The 18,433-nt window shown below is 42.6% G+C and overlaps 1 protein-coding gene across 1 annotated transcript in view; it reads left to right on the top strand.

The window, feature by feature from the left end:
- Positions 1-268: 268 nt before the first annotated feature.
- The window catches only part of LOC147750799 (solute carrier family 23 member 1-like), a 783,856-nt gene continuing 765,691 nt past the window's right edge, over positions 269-18,433 (top strand). Inside the window, exon 1 of the mRNA XM_086936963.1 lies at positions 269-549. Coding sequence (XP_086793089.1) covers positions 472-549 — 78 coding nt within the window. The 5' untranslated portion in view covers positions 269-471. The remainder of the gene's footprint in view (positions 550-18,433) is intronic.

Below are 18,433 nucleotides of genomic sequence, written 5' to 3'. Positions count from 1 at the left end.
ACAAATGACTCGGCAATGTATGCGACGCCGTCCTCTTGTGTCGTCACTCTCTGCCCCTTATATGTGACTGTCGAATTAGTAACCCGTAATTTCCATACCTCATGCTCCCAGAAGAGAATGAAAGGAGGTTTTGTTATCAGCTTCGCCGCCCCGTCATCTCTTCCATCCTGCGTTTCACGGATTCATTCAAGTTAATGACAGACAGACACCGTTTCCTAAGCGGACTTTGCACAACTTAACAATTAACAGTTGTGCACATGACAAACACGAGCTGATGGGGAGAGATTGATCTTAGTACAAGCAATTATTTCTGCCGCGCCTAGCAAATTTACTTTTCGTATCTCTTTTTTTTTCCTACAAAGTTTACGAAAGGTACAGAAGTGAGCAAGCAGCCCCTCAGTTTACTCCGAATCTTGCCTCTCTATCCTTCTCCTCCTGACAGAGCGGCGGTTTGCACTTTCGGCCTGGAGCATGACGTCCTCTGCAAACACACGAGGGGAGGAGGACGCTCTGGAGTTGGCGTGCATCTGCAACCCCGCGGCTTTTGAGGTAAACCTGCATTCGGCCGTCGGCTAACTCGGCTTGCTCGTAAATGTATGTTTGGAGTTTGAAAGAATGTTCAGAGCTGGTCTGGCGAATAAAAGCAGCCCTAGGAAATGTTTTCATACCAGTCCACTATTTGTGTTTTTACACCTTGAGTGCATGTCAGACCCGCTTTACCACAGTCATGTGTCTTTGATGGCCAAATCCTTTGCTTCATTATAAATTAGGACAACGTATTCATTAAATTGACAAATCGTTCAGATATATTGTAAGCAATATTTCTCTGATGCAGTCAATTATGTCTCCACGTGTACTTGTCAGGCTCCGAGGGCTGAATGGGGTGTCTTAGCCTATCAAACCCTATGTACACCCCATGTGTAAACCGTGCACTCAGTTCAATTCTGATGCTGTTATTCGGAAACTCAAATCCGCCATTTGATCAATGCAGTTGAATAAAACGAACTGACATGATAGAGTGAACATTATAACACAGCATCACTCCCTGAAAATAGGCCTTTGTCCCACATGTGTGATGTCTTCAAACTGTGCGATGGACGCAGGGGGGTTGAGGGGCCCTATTGCTCTGCCGCTTTCAATTCAAACAATGAGCCTTGTTTCCCAGGTTCAGGTATGAGGTTATTAATCAGGTTGGGTAAATGCTGAATGCAGTTTAAGTTCTTGATGACTTGACATGCCTAATTGATAGAAAGGTGTTGTACAAAGTACAACACCTTTCTATCAATTAGCATATGTCTTACACCTCCAAATTTCACTTTTGAGTTTTAAAAACATGAAAATGAACTGTCTTGAAACTGACTATTCTCTGAGTCCATAATCAGTAACTGGGTTTTCATCTCCTACCGGCAGAGCAGGGTGTGTGTATAAATAGTGTAAACTGTGCATGTTACCTCAAAAAGGGTCAGCAGAAGCCCACTTCCCTTGGTTGCATTAGAGCATGTTGCACCCCTGGCTAGCCACGCCTCTTCCAAACAGATAAAGATTTGGGTTTCAGCCGGGACATTATTGAGAACACTGTGATTGGTTGAATAAACTTACCAATCGGTCAAATATTCAGCTTGTGATGTTTGTTAAAACATTCATACATGGAATGATCATGCGTCTCTCAGTTCCATCTGTTTTAAAACCAATAGCAAATCTACAGAAATCAAACTGCTGCTGCTACAGAAACTGAATGCTACGATCCCAGGCGATGCACTGAAACCAGGGCTGTAGCCCTTTGCAGGGCATTGCGATTTCTGATTGGTTCTCAAATATTCTGCTGCCTCAATAATGGCCCTCCTGCATGTTTCGGATAAATCAATAACCTGATCCTAAACCTGCAGATCTCCCCTGGATTGTCTTAGAAGGGAGTGTTGACACAACCGGACACCTTAACATTGCCCTCTCTGCTGCCCTCTTTCAGAAAGGAAATGAAACCTCACATGTCCAAAAACCTCTTTAGCATCAACTTCTAAACCCTTTTAACCTCAGGGATCTTCGAAGCTGTAATAACTGTATCTTCTAACATTGAATTACATTTTCTTTACATATCTTGTCGAAGGCTTATAGGTGAAGGATGATTTTATTACTTCCTTTTCTTCGCCCAGCCATCTAGTCTGAGGCCTTTCTGAGAGACTTGAATAAATTCCAAATGTGGTGTTAAAAATAATTTAGACGCCTTTAGCTCGAGTATGGGATCGTCCCCTTTGTGAAAATGTTTTTCTTATCTCGCCATGTACCACACAATTTGTGTTCACTGTTCTTTTTTTTATTGTTTCTTCAATAAAAAGCTTTAACACATAATAATAATAATCTTTATTGCATAATTAATTAAAATCTTTGCAATTAGGCAGTAAAAACAAGAAAAAATAAAAGTACATGAATAAAGCCTTTAAAAAGCAAACATTTAGAAAAGTTAAAAAGTGAGAGAAAAACCCTGCAGGAAGTACAGTACTTTACGTTAGGAAAAAAGGTCTTTCACGATCAATTGTGACTTTGATTATCAAAGGAAAATAGTCTTGAGAGCAGAAGCCATTCACAATACGACAAATTTAATTACTAACTGCTGAGTTCAGGGCCGTGTTGACTGATTTCATAAAGCGCACTAGCCTGCATGCTAGTTGGATGTTTTCTCCCTTAAAGCTCATCAACAGAGCTTGTCTACGGGTTCGCACACGTCTCTGATTCCAAGGCCTTGTTAGTAAGCTCTTTCGGATACTCTCTAGAGCTTTGCAACTACACAGCAGATGCAGAACGTCGTCCTTAGCATTTTCGCAAAGCCTACACTTGGGGTTGCAGTCCACGCGCTTCCAGGGGGCAAGATGTGGCTGGGATGGTATTACCCCCATCCTCAACCGCAAAAAGTCTTCCTTCACCTTCCTTGAAAAGCCGGTGCTAAGGTATGGCTGTGGTGAGGCGCTGGTGTAGCCTTGAATCACAAACCACCCATGAGACCTCTTGGTTAGTGCTGTTTTGTCCTCCTCCAAGGAAATTATTTTCACACATTTATTGACCAGACGCTTAAAACACTTGTCTGTGCAACTCGAGTCCCAAAGATCTCTTAGCGCAAGGGAGTTTATGGCTGCTTGGAGGTAAACCATTGCAGGGGAGTCCTTGTTTGTTTCCAATTCTTTCCAAAGATGGGCATTCAGAGAGTCTGTTTCCGCATTCTTTACTTTGTGCCAGCATTTTGCAAATGCACCTTTACGTGCGATTTGCTGCTTCTGTAGGCCAAACTCGAGCCTTAGCTGTGCTGGCGAAGTGTATGGAGGAAGCGCAAATAATATTCGCAATGTTTTACTGACCACGTTGTCTAAGATGGTCTCATCCTTCCCTCTCATACATTCACTGCCATATGTAATTGACGGCAGTAATTTCGCATGAAATATGTCAAGCAAGGGGATTAAATTTGGGCCCGCTATTTTATTTTTGATGTTTTTTATGTTATGGCCAATGAGATCCCTCTGTTCCTTATTGATGTTAGTTGTTGCTTGAAGGATCCTTTTGAATCAAAATGTATGCCCAGATATTTGTATTCTTGAACTGTTTCCATTTTTTTGTCTTGGAGAGACCATTGGAGAACATGCCTTTTTGATTTTTGATTTAGTACCATCACCTTCGATTTATCATTGTTTACGCTTAACCCATTCTTTTCGGCAAATTTGGTTGTGGTGTTAATGAGGTGTTGCAGGCCGACTGGTGTTTGACTGATTAGTAGCAGATCGTCTGCATATAGTAGGTTGGGCAGCGTAAAACCCCCTAACTTTGGGGCATGGTGGTTACAGTTATCCAGATCTTTGGAGAGGTCGGACATAAAAAGGTTGAACAGGGTCGGTGCGAGAACGCACCCCTGTTTCAACCCTTTTGTAGTTGGTATTTTTTTTGACAGACAGTTGCCGGCCCCCAGTTTTACTTGGATCCAGGTATCTGTATGTAGTAACATCAGATGTTTCAGCAACTTGGGGTCGATTCCCCACCGTGAAAGTTTTGCCCACAATTTTTCTCTGTCAACGCTGTCAAATGCAGCAGAAAAGTCGATGAAACACACATATAGTTGTTTTTTGTGTTTGATTATAGCATCTGTCATCAGGGAAAGGGCTAAAATGTTTGTCGTGGTCCCCATATTTTTTTGAAAACCGGTTTGGTTAATGGGGATTAATTTTTTTCGTGATGCCCATGCAGTTAATTCTTCTAAGAGAAGCCCCGAAAAATATTTGGCGTCTATGTCTATAAGGGCTATGAGCCTGTAGTTCTTCGCCTCGTTCTTGTTGCCTTTTTTGTAAACTGGGGCAATTATTGAACCCCTCCAAGAGGATGGGAGTTGTTCGGCCCTCCAGATTTCTACAAAAAGGGGGAGCAATTGGTCGGCCCAATAAGTCGGATCTTGCTTGTAGAGGATGGGTGGAATTCCATTTGGGCAAGGAGCTCCCTCCTTCCGGCCTTTCACAATTCGGCCCTTCAGCTGGACTGTTGAACCTGGGAAGACGGACTCCAAAACTAAGGGTTTTGAAACCGTCTGTATCGCTTGACGAAATTCAGGGCTGTGTAGGTTTCTACCTGGACCATCATCGTTAAAGTGTCTAAATAGAAAATTTGCCCAGGTGTCCTCAGTAATATGAGAGTTCACACCATGAGCATTCAGATTCTCTATTTTATTGATGGTTTTCCAGAATCTTGCGCTGTTGTTGTTTTTTGAATCGTAGAGCAGTTTTGCCCAAATTTGTTCATTGGACTCCTGCTTGATTCGCCACAGGATTTTGTTCTTTTGACACTTTAATACTCTCAGTTTGGTAGTTAGGTCGTTATCACTTCCGGCTTTCCGCAGCTCGCGCAGTGTTCTGTTTATGGCCGTTTTTATTGCCCCTAAATCGAGAGATAAAAGAGTCTGGGGATGTTTTTTTGAAACACTGATGGGCCGGACGGGTGTTTTTTGGGCTATCTGTACATCACTTTCTTGAGGCAATTTGGACTTGGAATTCGAGAGGGCAAAAGATTTCAAGAAGGACTCCCAGGCAATGATGTTATCAGCATTCTGGTCTGCAGCACTTTCCCAGCGCTTCTTCGCATCTTCCGCTAGTCGCTCCGGGTCATTGATGTTGCACTTGATTCTTTTACATTTTGTAGTTGTCGATAACTTAGGGCCATTGGTGGGAAATGTCAAAGCTGTTCCTTGAGCCCATAGTGTCAGTTCTTGCGGGAGATGGTCGCTGCAGTCGAATGTGCCAATTCTGAAGGCTTGTACTAATGTGAACATTGAGAAAGATAGAAAGGTGTAGTCGATCGCCGAGCTGGCCACGGTGTTGTGGAAAGTTGCCGCCTGGGGTCTGTCCCCCAGGGACCGGCCATTTATCGAAATGAGGCCCAGGTTTGATAAATCTTCCATTAACCTTTTTGATAGGTTTGTCGAAGTGCCCCATGGACATGCTTCCAGTGAGGGAATCCCCCTGACAAGCAGGTGATCTTCCATTGGCAGATTCTCGCCAGATGACTTCGAAAGGAACAAGTTGAAGTCTCCTGAGACAATAAGGTTTGAGTTTTCCGCTTCCGTTATTAATTTAGTCAATTCTGTTACTAGGTATTTAGCCCCGCTTTTTTTGGCTTTTGGGTGCAAATAAGTGTTAACCAGGATTAATTCCTGCCTGATGGTTCTCAATGTTGATATTTCCAGCTGGACTGCAATGATCCCGTTTGCGATCCCCGAAGTATTTTTGTTAAGGAGTTCTTTTGCGTGATTTACTGTTTGTATCGAGGTGTATATAATTAAGCCGCCTTTCTCGTGACCAAATTTTGAGGTTCTTCTTGCTGGGAGGTGGAATGTTTTATAACCCTGAAGATGGAATGGTTCTGCTAACCAGGTTTCCTGCAACAAAATTAAGTCATATTGCTGAAAATATGATAGTAGGTCTTTGTTAAGAGACTTTGCTCCTAGTCCATTTATGTTCCAGGAACATAGTTTTAGTGGCGGCCTTATGTTTGGAATGGTGCTGTTTCTTTCATTAAGTTGTCATTGGTCGGGCTGTCTGGTGTTGATTGTTTTTGCAATCCAGTCCCATTCTTGATGTGGGCTTCTGTTTTTTTGCTGGGAGGATGCCCCGGCCTTTCTTTCGGCTGAGCTTCCACGTGTGCCTCTTAGTATAGATATTTTGAATGTCCCTGGCTGGGGTTTACTCAAGGTCGATATAATCTTTTCTTGAGAGTTACGGAGTAGAGGAACCGGGTAGCCGGGGATGAGGTATGTTTTGATTCGAATCCCCCATTCTTTCGGTTGTTTTTCTTCTTTTAAAATTTTCTTCCCCGTTTCTCCTGTATTCCAGGTTGTTTTAGTTATTTCCTGTTCGGATAGGTGTTTCATGGTAATAAATTCAATAGATTCCAAGTTTTTGCTGGTAAGTGCGCTTAAGGATATGATCGAGTTCAACACACGGAGGATGTTGCCTCGATTTAAAATATCATCATGGCCTTTGGATCTATAGTCAGGAATGAAGAGTATTGTTTTATACTCGTCGTCTGTGGTAGCCTCCTGTGGTAGTTCATGATTTGCTGCCCGTCCCATGCTTTGATGTATATCGTAGGCTTGTAAGCCCGGCACTCTCTGGGCTTGTAAACCTTGCTCTCTCTCGGTCAAGGGACACAAGTTGACTATAGGATCACAGGGGTCATGTTCGTTGTTCTCGGGCAATGGACCAGATTTAATCTCGGGTGCAGTATTTTCAGCTGGTCCAGAGACTTGGACTCTCCGGGTCCGAGAATCCATGTCAAGCTTTACATTAAGTTCTTTTTTACTGGCTGTTGAAAAGATACTGATGGCGGGATTCCAGGGATTAGTGTCTCCAGTCGGTTGGGCGACCGAGTTGTATACTGTAAGTGGGTCCGCCATCTGGGTTTTTTTTACACTTTTGTTTGTCGCCACCAGCTCGTCACATTTTAGCCCTTCTTCGTCTGTCCCCTTCGTGGGCTGTTCTTCTGTATGATTGATCTTGGGAAAAGTTGTCGCTAAACCCTTAAGATCGGGAGCAGGGAGGGTGTTCTCACCAGACCTGGGGCTTAATTCCTCCTTTGTACTCCCTTGATCCTCCTTTATTTCCGCCAGGGATTTTTTTACTTCTAGGAAATAAGTTTTGATGGAACCTGTCTTATTTCTCCCTTTTCTCTTCATTTTCCTTCTTTGTTTAGCAGTCAGTTGTCTATTGCCCGGTTGATCCTGGCTTTCGACAATTGTCTTGGCCTGCTGATGTTCTTCTGGCCGGTGATCAGATAAGCATCCTGCTTGTTGGAGTCTTGGTTCGTTCGAGTCTTTAGGGTGATCAATTAAGTTATTTTGGTCCGTGGTAGAGTTGGAGATGGTCATGACCTCAGTTATGTCACTTTTTTCCTTTACCGGATTGTTTCTCTCGTTACTTGCTGCTACCCACACCTCTCTTTGCAAGTTGTTTACGGACTTGAGGTCTGTTAAAAGATCGCTCATTGCATTTGGTAAGGTGGATAACTTGTCGATGATAGAGTAACATGTGCAGCTGGGTGGGCTGATTGTGGTTTGTGATTGAACTCTTTTAATCAGCTCATTCAAATCTAGTAACTTAGTGTCAATGTTAATGACATGAGTGGTTAGTCTGGTTAGCAAGTTTAATTGAATGTCCATTTTGTCTGAATGGTATTCCATTGCTTTTGTCACGAGGGTCATGGTATTTAGAAGTGACGCCCATAGACCACTTTCTTCTATCCTTTGATTCTTTGCTGGGTCGTCAGGTTTACTTTCTTTGTCTTGAGATAGCGTCACCCCTATTCCCTGGGAGTATGTGTCCACCATCTTCTCCCATTCTTCAGATGTCAGGGAGATTGAATTGGTTCCAACTGTCCCCAGGGATCAAGTCTGTTCTTTGATGAGGACATTATTCTGTGGAGTAGCAATTTTGGTTTGTTGCCAGTTTGCGGCCTGCTCAGTTAGAATTGTGCCAAGGAGGCTAGGTCGAGGTGGAGTTATTTTCTCCAGAGCTAGCTCGAGGGGCTCCGACTCTGGTTTTTTAACTGGTGTAGAGTGGTGCGATTGATTTTGTAATGGGGGTTGTTTTAGATGCTCATAGAAGGAAGACTCTATGCCTTGGTCGTCATGCTCACCTACTTCTAGGCCTCTTTTTGCGCTCACTTCCTTATTGGCTTCTGATCGTGTGGGTTGCCTTATGGGGCTTGCTCCATCTTTTTCAGTATGTTGATGAATGGTAGCTGCTGTAATTGAATTGAGCATAGACATAGACATAGATGAATTGGAGGTGGGGGCCCGGCCGGCCTGTAGAGGGCTTTCATTATCCGGGAGAGTTGCCAATGTCGTTGCCAGTGAGGAGCATCTCCCTGGCCCTATCCCTTCTGGTATTATCGTGACAGTTTTCTCCGAAAGCAGAGGGAAGGGAAGGTCCCTCTGCGTGAAGTTCAAGTAGTTTTGCCCTGCTCCAGCATCTTTTATAAAGGCAAATTTGGAATAGATTTTTGGTTGGGAAAGAGGTCTTTTTAGTTTTTGTTTGATGTGGGTTTGTGGATTAGATTGATCTGAGACTAATCCCACTAGTTCGGCGTCCCTGGCCAAAGTAACTAGGGTATCATCCTCAGGGCCAGATCTCGGTTGGCTTGATAGTTTCTCATTGTTGTCAGAGGACACCTTAAGAATCTTGTTTTTTTTCTTCCGGTTGTTCACTAGTGATGAAACGCTCCGTCTTTCTTTGCCCGATCTCATGGTGCCTGTTATTCTGAGAATGGGTTGCGACCCGGTACTCCAACTCCAAGTGCACACTTCTTTCACTTATAGGGCCACAATACCCCTCTGCAGAATCCCGCTACTCCTTTCTCGCTTTCCTGCTTCTCGCGATTCGCAATCGGGGATCTTATATGGTTCTTAAATGCTCCTTAATGGTATTGATGGTATTGTAGCACCAAAGCACAGATTCTCCGTGGTTACAGAGTCTTTTTTAGCATCTTTTCAGCATCAAAGCCGCAACAGAACGAATCGCCCACAGTTCTCTTGCAGGGTATATCTCCTTACGGGGATAGTCGTGCAAATTGTTGGCTTATTAGCCTGTGCAAATCACATGTGCTTGTGTTTAGTTAGTGCTTTGGCTGTTCTTCGCTAGCAGTTTGTTGTTCAAAAAAAAAAAAAAAGAAAGTTCCAAAGTGCAGTTCCAAAGTGCAGCACTGCGAATCGAAAGTTCAGGGGGCCTTGCTGCTGGTTTGAACACACTTGAGCACCCTGCACCAGCCCTGCACCACAAACTGAGGCTCCAACAGCACCAACTAAGACTCTCACTGTTCTTATTTCAACCGCTGTTATGCCCATGCTTTAACACATGAAATGACATTTCATTGTATGTGTTTGAAAAAATGTATGTTGCAGTGTATCCTTTGAGTTCATTTATCAAATACTTTTTAAGAGTTAAAGCCCTTTCGAGATGACAGCTATGGCAGTGTGAAATTGCAAAGGTTCACCTCTAAACTGTTTGGGAAGTTATTTCAAAACTTTGCAAATCTTTTGAGATCATGAAGGCTGCAAAGTTGCTCACAGCGCAGCAGGACACTGATGCCAGGAGAAATGGAAGGCAGGGATGAGGGGATCCTTGACGGGGACTAGCTTATTTATCCATAAAGGTGTCCTAAAATGACGAGGAGTTACAGGTCTGTGCTATACAGCATAGGGTCATCCCCATGTGGCTAATGTCCGCATTTGGAGGCCTATTAGGATGGCAGACGGACCTGCGTCCGTCCGCCACCCCCGAGGTGGAGGGACCGTCTGCAGGGGCAGCGGCGTTCCCTCCATAGGAATTAGGATGTGACCGCCACCCTGGTGGTCACATCCTGCATATTTAACATTGCGGCAGGTGCTGCTCAAAGCAGCACCCGCCGCAAAGTTAAAAATGCATGCTTTGCATGTGCATGCACAAAGTGGCAGGCACCTCTCGGTGCCTGCCGCTTTGTGCATGCACATGCAGGGGGGTACCATAGGTATCCTCCATGTGCACCCCCGACCCCATCAACATCCTGGGGGCCCACAAGGGGCCCCCAGAAGCAAAGGTCCACATGCTATTCCGCCGTGGAAAAGCATGTCTCCGAACCCATCATAATATGGCTGGCGGTGTCTTGCAGACACCGCCACCATATTGTGGTCTACATCCCGCGGATCAGCGGCGGACGGACCTGCCGTCCGCCGCTGATCCCACTGCCATCATAATCTGGCAGTGGGTGTTTTCCTGGACCCTGGCGGTGAATCCGCATCCTCCGGGCCGGCGGTGGCTTCCACCGGCCCGGAGGATGCGGATTCACCACCATCATAATCGACCCCATAGTTTGGTCCTCTCTAGTAGTGTAACAGTTCTGTGGGACATTAATCCCATACTTTGTGTTTCGACTGTGTGCACCCACATCACTGCTCTCTTTTTTCACAATTTAAGGTTTTATGCTGGTGGAAAATACATTCTGGGCACTTGAATTGTTTCTTGCTAAGCAATGGATAGCCCTCAGATGGATGTGATACACAAGTTTGGATTTTCTTGCATGGTTATGGTATCTTCTGTATTAGAACATTGGAATGTTGGGAGCTCCATTGCAGACAATGGAGTGCTCCCTGCTTCTACGGGCCGGTAAAGGCCCGCAGAGCAACCTTCCAATGTTCTCGAAGCTCAAGGGGATTTATATCCCCTCGAGCTTCGAGAACCCTTTGTTTAATTTGTTAGAACATTCTGCCCTCTAGTGGCAGAATGTTCTAATAGCCTTATAGCCCTTCGTAACAGGGCTATACCGGCAATTAAAGTCCCGCTGTCTCGTTAAAATCCCTCGCCTTCAGCTCGGGCCTTTAATGATTCAGTGGGCCTTTAGTAGCCGGTATAGCCCGCTACGGCGGGCTATAAGGCTATAATAAAGTATACAAAAAAGTGATGGATAGAATGCTTGACTTAATCTCAACTACTGGTGATAACTCTGGCTGCATACCATTACATCTTTATTTTGCACACCAAGCCACCTTGCTGGGACATCGCCTTCCTCCTAAATGCAGTGTGAAGCCCATGCACAGGCAAAGACCCCTTTCCAGATCCTTATTTCAGCTGATTTAAGGCTGGGACTAGATGTCTCTGCCATGATCAGACGAGCCATGACCAATACTTTGAAAAGAACTGGAGGACCGGCTGCCGTGCTGTTCACATCTAAAGGTAAGTTGGGATGAGGGCACAGATTTTGTCTGAGTTGTGTCTGTGTGACTGCATGTTCATGTCTTTGAGTCTCTGATTATATGCATTTTGTTTTTGCATACGTGTGAATGTATGCTATTCATGTCTGTGTGTGTTTGTGGGTGAAATCCTTATACACAAGGCCCAAATATTTTCTCACCAGAGAGTGTTCCTTCTTTAAGATTTTTGTGTCATCTTTATCAGCATTACTAGGTTAGAAGATGTTATAGTGATGAATGTTGTTGACAAAAGGGCATGAGCCAAAGTAATTCAAGGATCTAGTAGCTATGATTTTGTTAGGTTCTTTTGGTGGTGGAGTACTTTTGAAGAGGTTAAGTTTGATGTTAGTGAGGCGCCGATTCCTCCAGTTAGTGAGATTGTTTCCTGTAACTGAGATTAATCCTCTTGAGGTGAAGACAGCATAAAGAGTGAGACTTGCAGAGTGTGTGGGATTTAGGACGGATGATGGAAGTAGAATATTTCAGAGTTTGCAAAAGGGATGAGCATTTCCTAGTTCTGGTTGTCAAACAAGGTTTTGGGATCTGCTAAGGTATAGAGATACTAGTGGCCAATTGGAATATCTGATATTGAGTCCAACACTGCATCAGAGAAAGCTGCCTCAATTGGGTGTAGTCAACAGATAAGAAAGAAAGTTGGAGGAGAATGTTGAAGCAGTGAGAATCATACAAAGGATGATACACATTCCAGTATTTGATACTATTTAATGCTAGAAGCTGATAGTTTGTTTTTATATGTCACTGCTAGCCCTCCACTGTTCTTATCTGAGTGGTTTCTGAAGAGGATTAGGTATCCCTGAAGGCGTGTGTCAGTAGTGAAGCATCATCCTCCAGCTAGGTTTTAGTAATGAAAATAATTATTCAATTTGTGATCACCCAATAGGTCATAAATATCTATTCTGAATTTGCTCGAAGATCCTGCAACAATTAATATCCGGATATGTTGTTGATGGGTCAGCAGCTGGTAGAAAAGAAATTGGCAGCTTTGTTATATACTTTTGATTTTTGTATTTGCACTAGCGAGTGGCTAAAGGTGGAAGATATCCAGTTTGATGTAATGTTACTGTTGACCAATTTGGTGATTTACCAGGCTGGTAGACAAGAATTTATAAGTTTCTCTAGCCTGATAGGCAATAAATGATTCAGAAGTTATGTCACTCTTCTGGTGATTCTGGTGATTCCTTTAGTCGGGTGGATATAAAAATGTGATTGCTAGTTAGCCTTATCTGATAGCAATACTTTGCTACAGATGACTCGAATGCAATTAGTTGTCCAGAGGTCAGTCCACCTTGGTAGCAGGTGCTCTGGTGATAGTTCTACCAGGGATGGAAGTTGAGTTACGTTTGATGACCACCTCACTCTAGAGATAGAAAAGGATGATGAGCGAGTGATTGATTTAATCAAAATTACAGCTGAGATGTCTGTTATTGCTGGAGAGACAGAAAAGAAGATAATATAGATGGAGGTACACTGTCTCATACAAAATAGACCTATGTTTTGATAAGATACTGCTTCTGGATCTATTGATTACTGTGACTGTAGCTGTTGTGACTTCTCTCATTACTGCTCTTGTAATTGTTCTGGCTGGAGTGGTTTTAGTAGGTGAAAATAAGGAGCAGGTTCATATGGCTGCTTTTGGTTGATTAGGACTGATTAACTGAGTTATGCTGTTTAAGAGAGAAAATAGCTTGATGGAGATGTGTAGAAGATATAATATGAGGTAATCTCTGTGTTAGCAGCTGATGTTTAGTCGATAGGGAAAGATTTCAGTGAGATGGGGTCAAGGAAGGTGTGAAGAAGAAGATAGGACAGGGTGAAGGGTGGTGATATGGATGAGGATGAAAAAAGCATGCATGGCAGTGAGGCCATTCTTAATTTTTTATGATGAAATTCACAGCAAATGCCACAAGTTAGTCGGTGTCAGTGAAAATCCCAATGTATTAGTCAGTGTAATAAAGGATATAACTTTTATCAAGATTCTCGTATTTTTTCCTATCTAGTTTTGTGTGCTGTGGAACATTGTGCACCAGGCCAATTCAAAACAATAGCATGGAACCCCTGCTTATCTTTCTAAAATATGTATTTTTCATCATATTATTGTATCGGGCTAATTAAACTTTCTAGGAAGGCCATACAAAGTTATATGTGATAAGTTGACTGCAGCATGTACTTACATCACCAACAAACATTACCAAAATATATGACTGCCAAGAGAACCACTGTGCAAGTGCCTTGGCTGTCTAAGAAAATCTCTTTCTAAATATTCCGAAGCCACCCCTAAAGGGTGCCTTGTAAACACACGTGCAAGGGTGCCTAGTATATAGAAAAATGGCACACAGCATGTTTGCAATATGTGTCATCCTAAAATCTGTATTCACTTTGTAGGTCCAGATAGATGTTTGACAGGCCCGGGTGTGATTAAAATATTCATATTAAATCTTTGCATGAGAAAATTATAGAGATGTCAACAATAGTTTTCTTTAGCTTTTCAAAATCCTATTCAATGGTCAAATTGGATTTTCAAAATTTTTAGTGGAAAAGTAACTTTATTATGTCTGTTCTGCCATTCACTGCTGTACACATCTAGAGGCCAATGCACATTTCTGTCTGGAGTTTACGACTACCTGTCAGGGGGGTGTTGTTAAAAACTGCCCTCTTTACAGCTATCTGAAATGACACAGGAACATTTGGCAGACGAAAGGACAGTCTTAACAGTACCTCTTTTGATTTTGAGTTTCCAAATGGGGCAGCTCCTATTCATTCCTAGAGCCCTGTAACTCTTTACAGCCCCAGCAGGAGGAAGAACTAGTAATGACCAAAAGAAAGAGGCATAGAGGTCATTGAAATAAGTGTGGTGCTAGAGTTGCCAGCAATGCTTAATTTGTGCCGGTGCTTTCCGGTGCTTAGCACCAGCTCTTATTTCTCAGGGCCGGGTCTAACCTCCACATTGTCACGCCTATGCTTAGTGTCTGAGCTGTCACTGAAAGCACTTAGCAGTGACTAAAACTGAGAGTCTGTGGCAGCCCCGCCTGGCTGTGGCTTACACACGTTGCTACAGCAGGATTTAAGGCTCGCAGCTGAGCTAAGGCTTTAGCTCAGCTGCAACAATGTATCAACACTACAACTGCCGTGGTGCAGCAATTCCAGTCAACATGGCGTCATTGTGGGGGGACGTCACATCCTGCTACCTGGGCGCCAAGAGAGTTCATTATGGGTGTTAGAAGGCGGCTGGCTTGTTTGTAGGCAGCACGGCACATAATTGTGCACATAATCATGCCCGGAGGGAGCACTGCACTTAATCGCTGTTATTACTTTACCGCAGCAGACAGATTCAGTGGATCAGAGGCCGCCAGGACAGGCCCTCTGTCACTGGATCCCACCCCCCCACGGGGTGCACAAGCATGACTGCGGGCAGGCCAGGATGTCTATCACAGGAGGTGGCAAGGTGGCAAACTCTAATAGCAACGTCCGCCACAGTAGCTTGCGGCCTAGACCTGCCTTCAGCCAGCCTTGCAGATCAAAGTCGCGGCCCGCAAATATGGAGCGCCAAAAAAGTTCAACATTTGGTTAAGAGGGTTTAGGAGCTCGGCAACCAATCTGCTGCCTCTGAAGATGTCTAGGGCCGTCAGCGGGCACTTGACATGATGCATACCTGGAGGATGGTAAGAGAATTAATTCACTAGTAGTTAATATTGTGATGGGGATACTGAGCTATCTAACCTTGAGCTTTACGAGGAAAAGTGTTTTTCTTGAATAGGTCCCAAGTACAGTGACTGTTTTCTAAATTAATTTGAAGCAAGTTCTGAAATATATATTTTATTAGCTTTTCAGCTTTTTAATTCACAATCCCGAAGCACGATAGCACTTAAAATGCTAACCTGCATTAGTGTTGTTGAGTGATATAAATGAAAAGTAATTCTTGCTAGATAAATGTGGAAGAAAGCCTCTCTGGAATAAAAAAAGACTCCATATTACTGTTGGAAGAAGAGGACTCAAGAACTCCTGAATCCTGATGACACAGATGACTGGAACTCCTATTCAAGTGTCACATTTTCTCCTCCTGTCTACTTGCTTCAGGGACATAAAAAGCAGTAAGACCCCTGACAATAACAAATCCTAGTGAACAAAGAGGACTGGATCCGTCTTTCAGGAGGCCTGAGCGGAGAGATATCTAGTGCCCTTTGAGTATTCTGAAAGGAAGTGGGGGCTGTTGGAGTAAGTAAATCGATACATCGGTGCACGATACATCGGTTTTCAAATCGGTTGTTCGATTTGAAAACCGACCCGCTGAGCAGTGTATCCTGAATCACCACACCTCCGTGTATTTACCGATGTATCGTGCACACGGCTTGAAAAAAGTATATAAGATATCAACATATCCCTACGCCGTCGCCGAATACGTTTAGATTAAGCCACAAGGCGCCGTTGGACCGTTAAAGCATAACGCTACGCATCCTAGGTCAGGTCCATCTGAAATCTAAAATATCAAGATATTGCTGTGGCGCGCTTTACGGAACCGAAACCCATAGAAAAATAACGTCCCAAATTCAGGGCAGTCGTCGTCTAGTGGACCTTTAATGACTCCATGGTTTTTAAAAACAAAACTGAAATTTATAGACGAAATAAAGCTATCTAATTAAGATAACTGACTACTTGAAATTTTAAATCGGAATACCTAACTATATACCAGGTCATATTGTTTCGCTACATGACATCAGTAAGGTTTCAAACCATCTAGTTTGGAACGAGTACAAAATCAGCAGGGAAACTGAAAATTAAAATCGATTTTGAACTGAACTAAACAGCAACATGATGGTAAAAGTCCTGATAAAGGCATAGTCTTTATGTCGAAACGCGTCGACAGGAAACCATCTACTCTTTTAATAATAACTTCTTTTGTGAAAACATATGTATTAATACAATGTCATTTTATCAATTCTGATCAATCTATTGATTTTTATCATTTCTCTTTGTCGTATTAAAAATGTATATTTTTTAAATTGAACTAGTTGTTTGCCTAGTCTAGTGTGCCATTACTTTGTTTGTGTGCCTGGGAGTGTTACTTTGCATACATTGTTTACCCTGTCCCAGGATATTGATCCATATCAGGGGGTCCTTGTTGTTAACACAATTATACCTTTACAACGCATACTATTACAATGCATACCATTACATTGAATTTAAGGTAAGTGTTGGATAGTATGGGGTAATAATCACTATTCTAACTCCAGTGAGTGCAACAGGAAGGTAAGTGTCGGATAGTGTAAGGGTACTATGCGTTGTAATGACTTGCGATGTAATGCCTGCATTGTTGTGACAAGCATTGCAATGACATGCATTGTAGTGACATGCAATGTAATGGCTGCCTTGTAATGACATGATGTAAAGGATGTTGCGATGTAATGGCTGCTATGTAAAGGTAGTGCGATATAATGACTGCGTTGTAAAGGTTGTTTCCCATTTTTACATTTTCTTTCCCACCCACTCCACCTCACTTCACTACACATAGTCTAAGGGCAATCCTGATGAGTGAGGGTCTCTAGAAGAAAAAAATTATTTTTTTCTAGACAATTCCCTAAGGGCAGGTTTTATTTGAAATACTCAATTTTTGTCTTACTAAGCTACAATATCCCCCAAAGTATTTGATAAGCTAGCTATTCTTGACCTCCAAAATATCTCAAACAAAAGAGGAATTCATTATATCCGATAATGAAAATAATAATAAAAAAGAAATCACAGTTTTCAGCACATCTAACACTATACTAGCCCCAAAACAAACTCTATCTGGATAATGTATGGCACTGTTAAATTCTGTCCACCACCATTTATCAAGATATACGCTATCCAAGGAAAAAGCCAAAACACTAAGGGTCACATGCATCAACCTATTTAGGGAGTGCAAACGGTGCGAATCACAAAATTCGGCCGTTTGCGATTCCTAAATAGGTTTCTGGGATGCATCAAGCATTTTTGGTAAAATCGCTATTTTTAGCGAATTCCAAAAATGCGATTGCTTTTAAGGAATCGCAAATTTGTGATTCCTTAAAAGCAATGCATGATTACTTTTAAAATTGCGAATTCACAATTAGGGGGTGCAAATTACCACGAGGTTGAACCTCGTGGTAATTTGCGAAAATGTGTCAAAATGCCCAAAGATGCACTTTAAAACACTGACATGTTACAGACACACATGTCTTTAGGACATGTGTGTGTGAAACATGCACTTCAAAATACATTTCAGGGGTGCAGGGGGGTCCTTTGGACCCTTCCTGCACCCATGGAATGCATTAACATTTTGTGAATTCCAATTTGCGAATTGGCAATTCCCATTGATTCCTATGGGCCTTTTGGCCCATAGGAATCAATGGGAATTGCGAAATCGCAAATTGGAATTCGCATAATATTTGCGATTCGGTAAAAAATTTGCGATTTTTACCGAATCGCAAACTTTATGCAATTTCAATCATGCATCCCGTTTTGCGATTCCTAATTTGCAAATAAGAAATCGCAAAAACGGACTTTGATGCATGTGGCCATAACATTCTACTAATTTCAGTGCTCTTCACTCATAAACAAAGCACCACATAATACAAATTACTAATGCTTATTAAAGAAAAAAATTAATTATTGCGACCCCAAAATAACTGTTAGGGATTTTTAACAAACAACAATTCACACAGTCCTTAAAATATATCCTTACATAGCAATACATGGATGTTAATTCCATTTTGATCAAGATTTATGGAATTAACCGCGTTAAAAAGTTCCTTTGTTGAGTTGGCTGCATTTTCAATCTTTGCACTGATAAAGGTGGACCCTGGCCTTCCTTATAGCATAGTGATATTTTCTTATCATGCTCTTATATGCTTTTTACTAATAGTGTCATACTGTTTCCTCCAGCTTCTTTTTTTCTTTCTTTTTGCATTAATTTTCTGGATTATAAATTCTTCTGAGAACAATGAGGCAGGTACTTGAGTATGGCAGTTTTTCGGTACTCCTTTAGGAATTTACTGTTCTAGTGGTTTCTCAATCCCATTTTAAAATGTGGAGTACATTTCAGCTATCTCTCCTTTTATAACGGGGGCTGAGCTGGATAGGGTAGATTCCCATTTTTCAGCATCCAGGTTTGCCCAAGTTTGAGATGGCCTGGGCTGCAGAGTGTGTGAAAAT

This window comes from Lissotriton vulgaris, chromosome 1_1 (genome assembly GCF_964263255.1).
Source record: "Lissotriton vulgaris chromosome 1_1, aLisVul1.2, whole genome shotgun sequence".
NCBI classification, from domain to species: domain Eukaryota; kingdom Metazoa; phylum Chordata; class Amphibia; order Caudata; family Salamandridae; genus Lissotriton; species Lissotriton vulgaris.
This window is presented reverse-complemented; position numbering and strand designations above follow the sequence as displayed.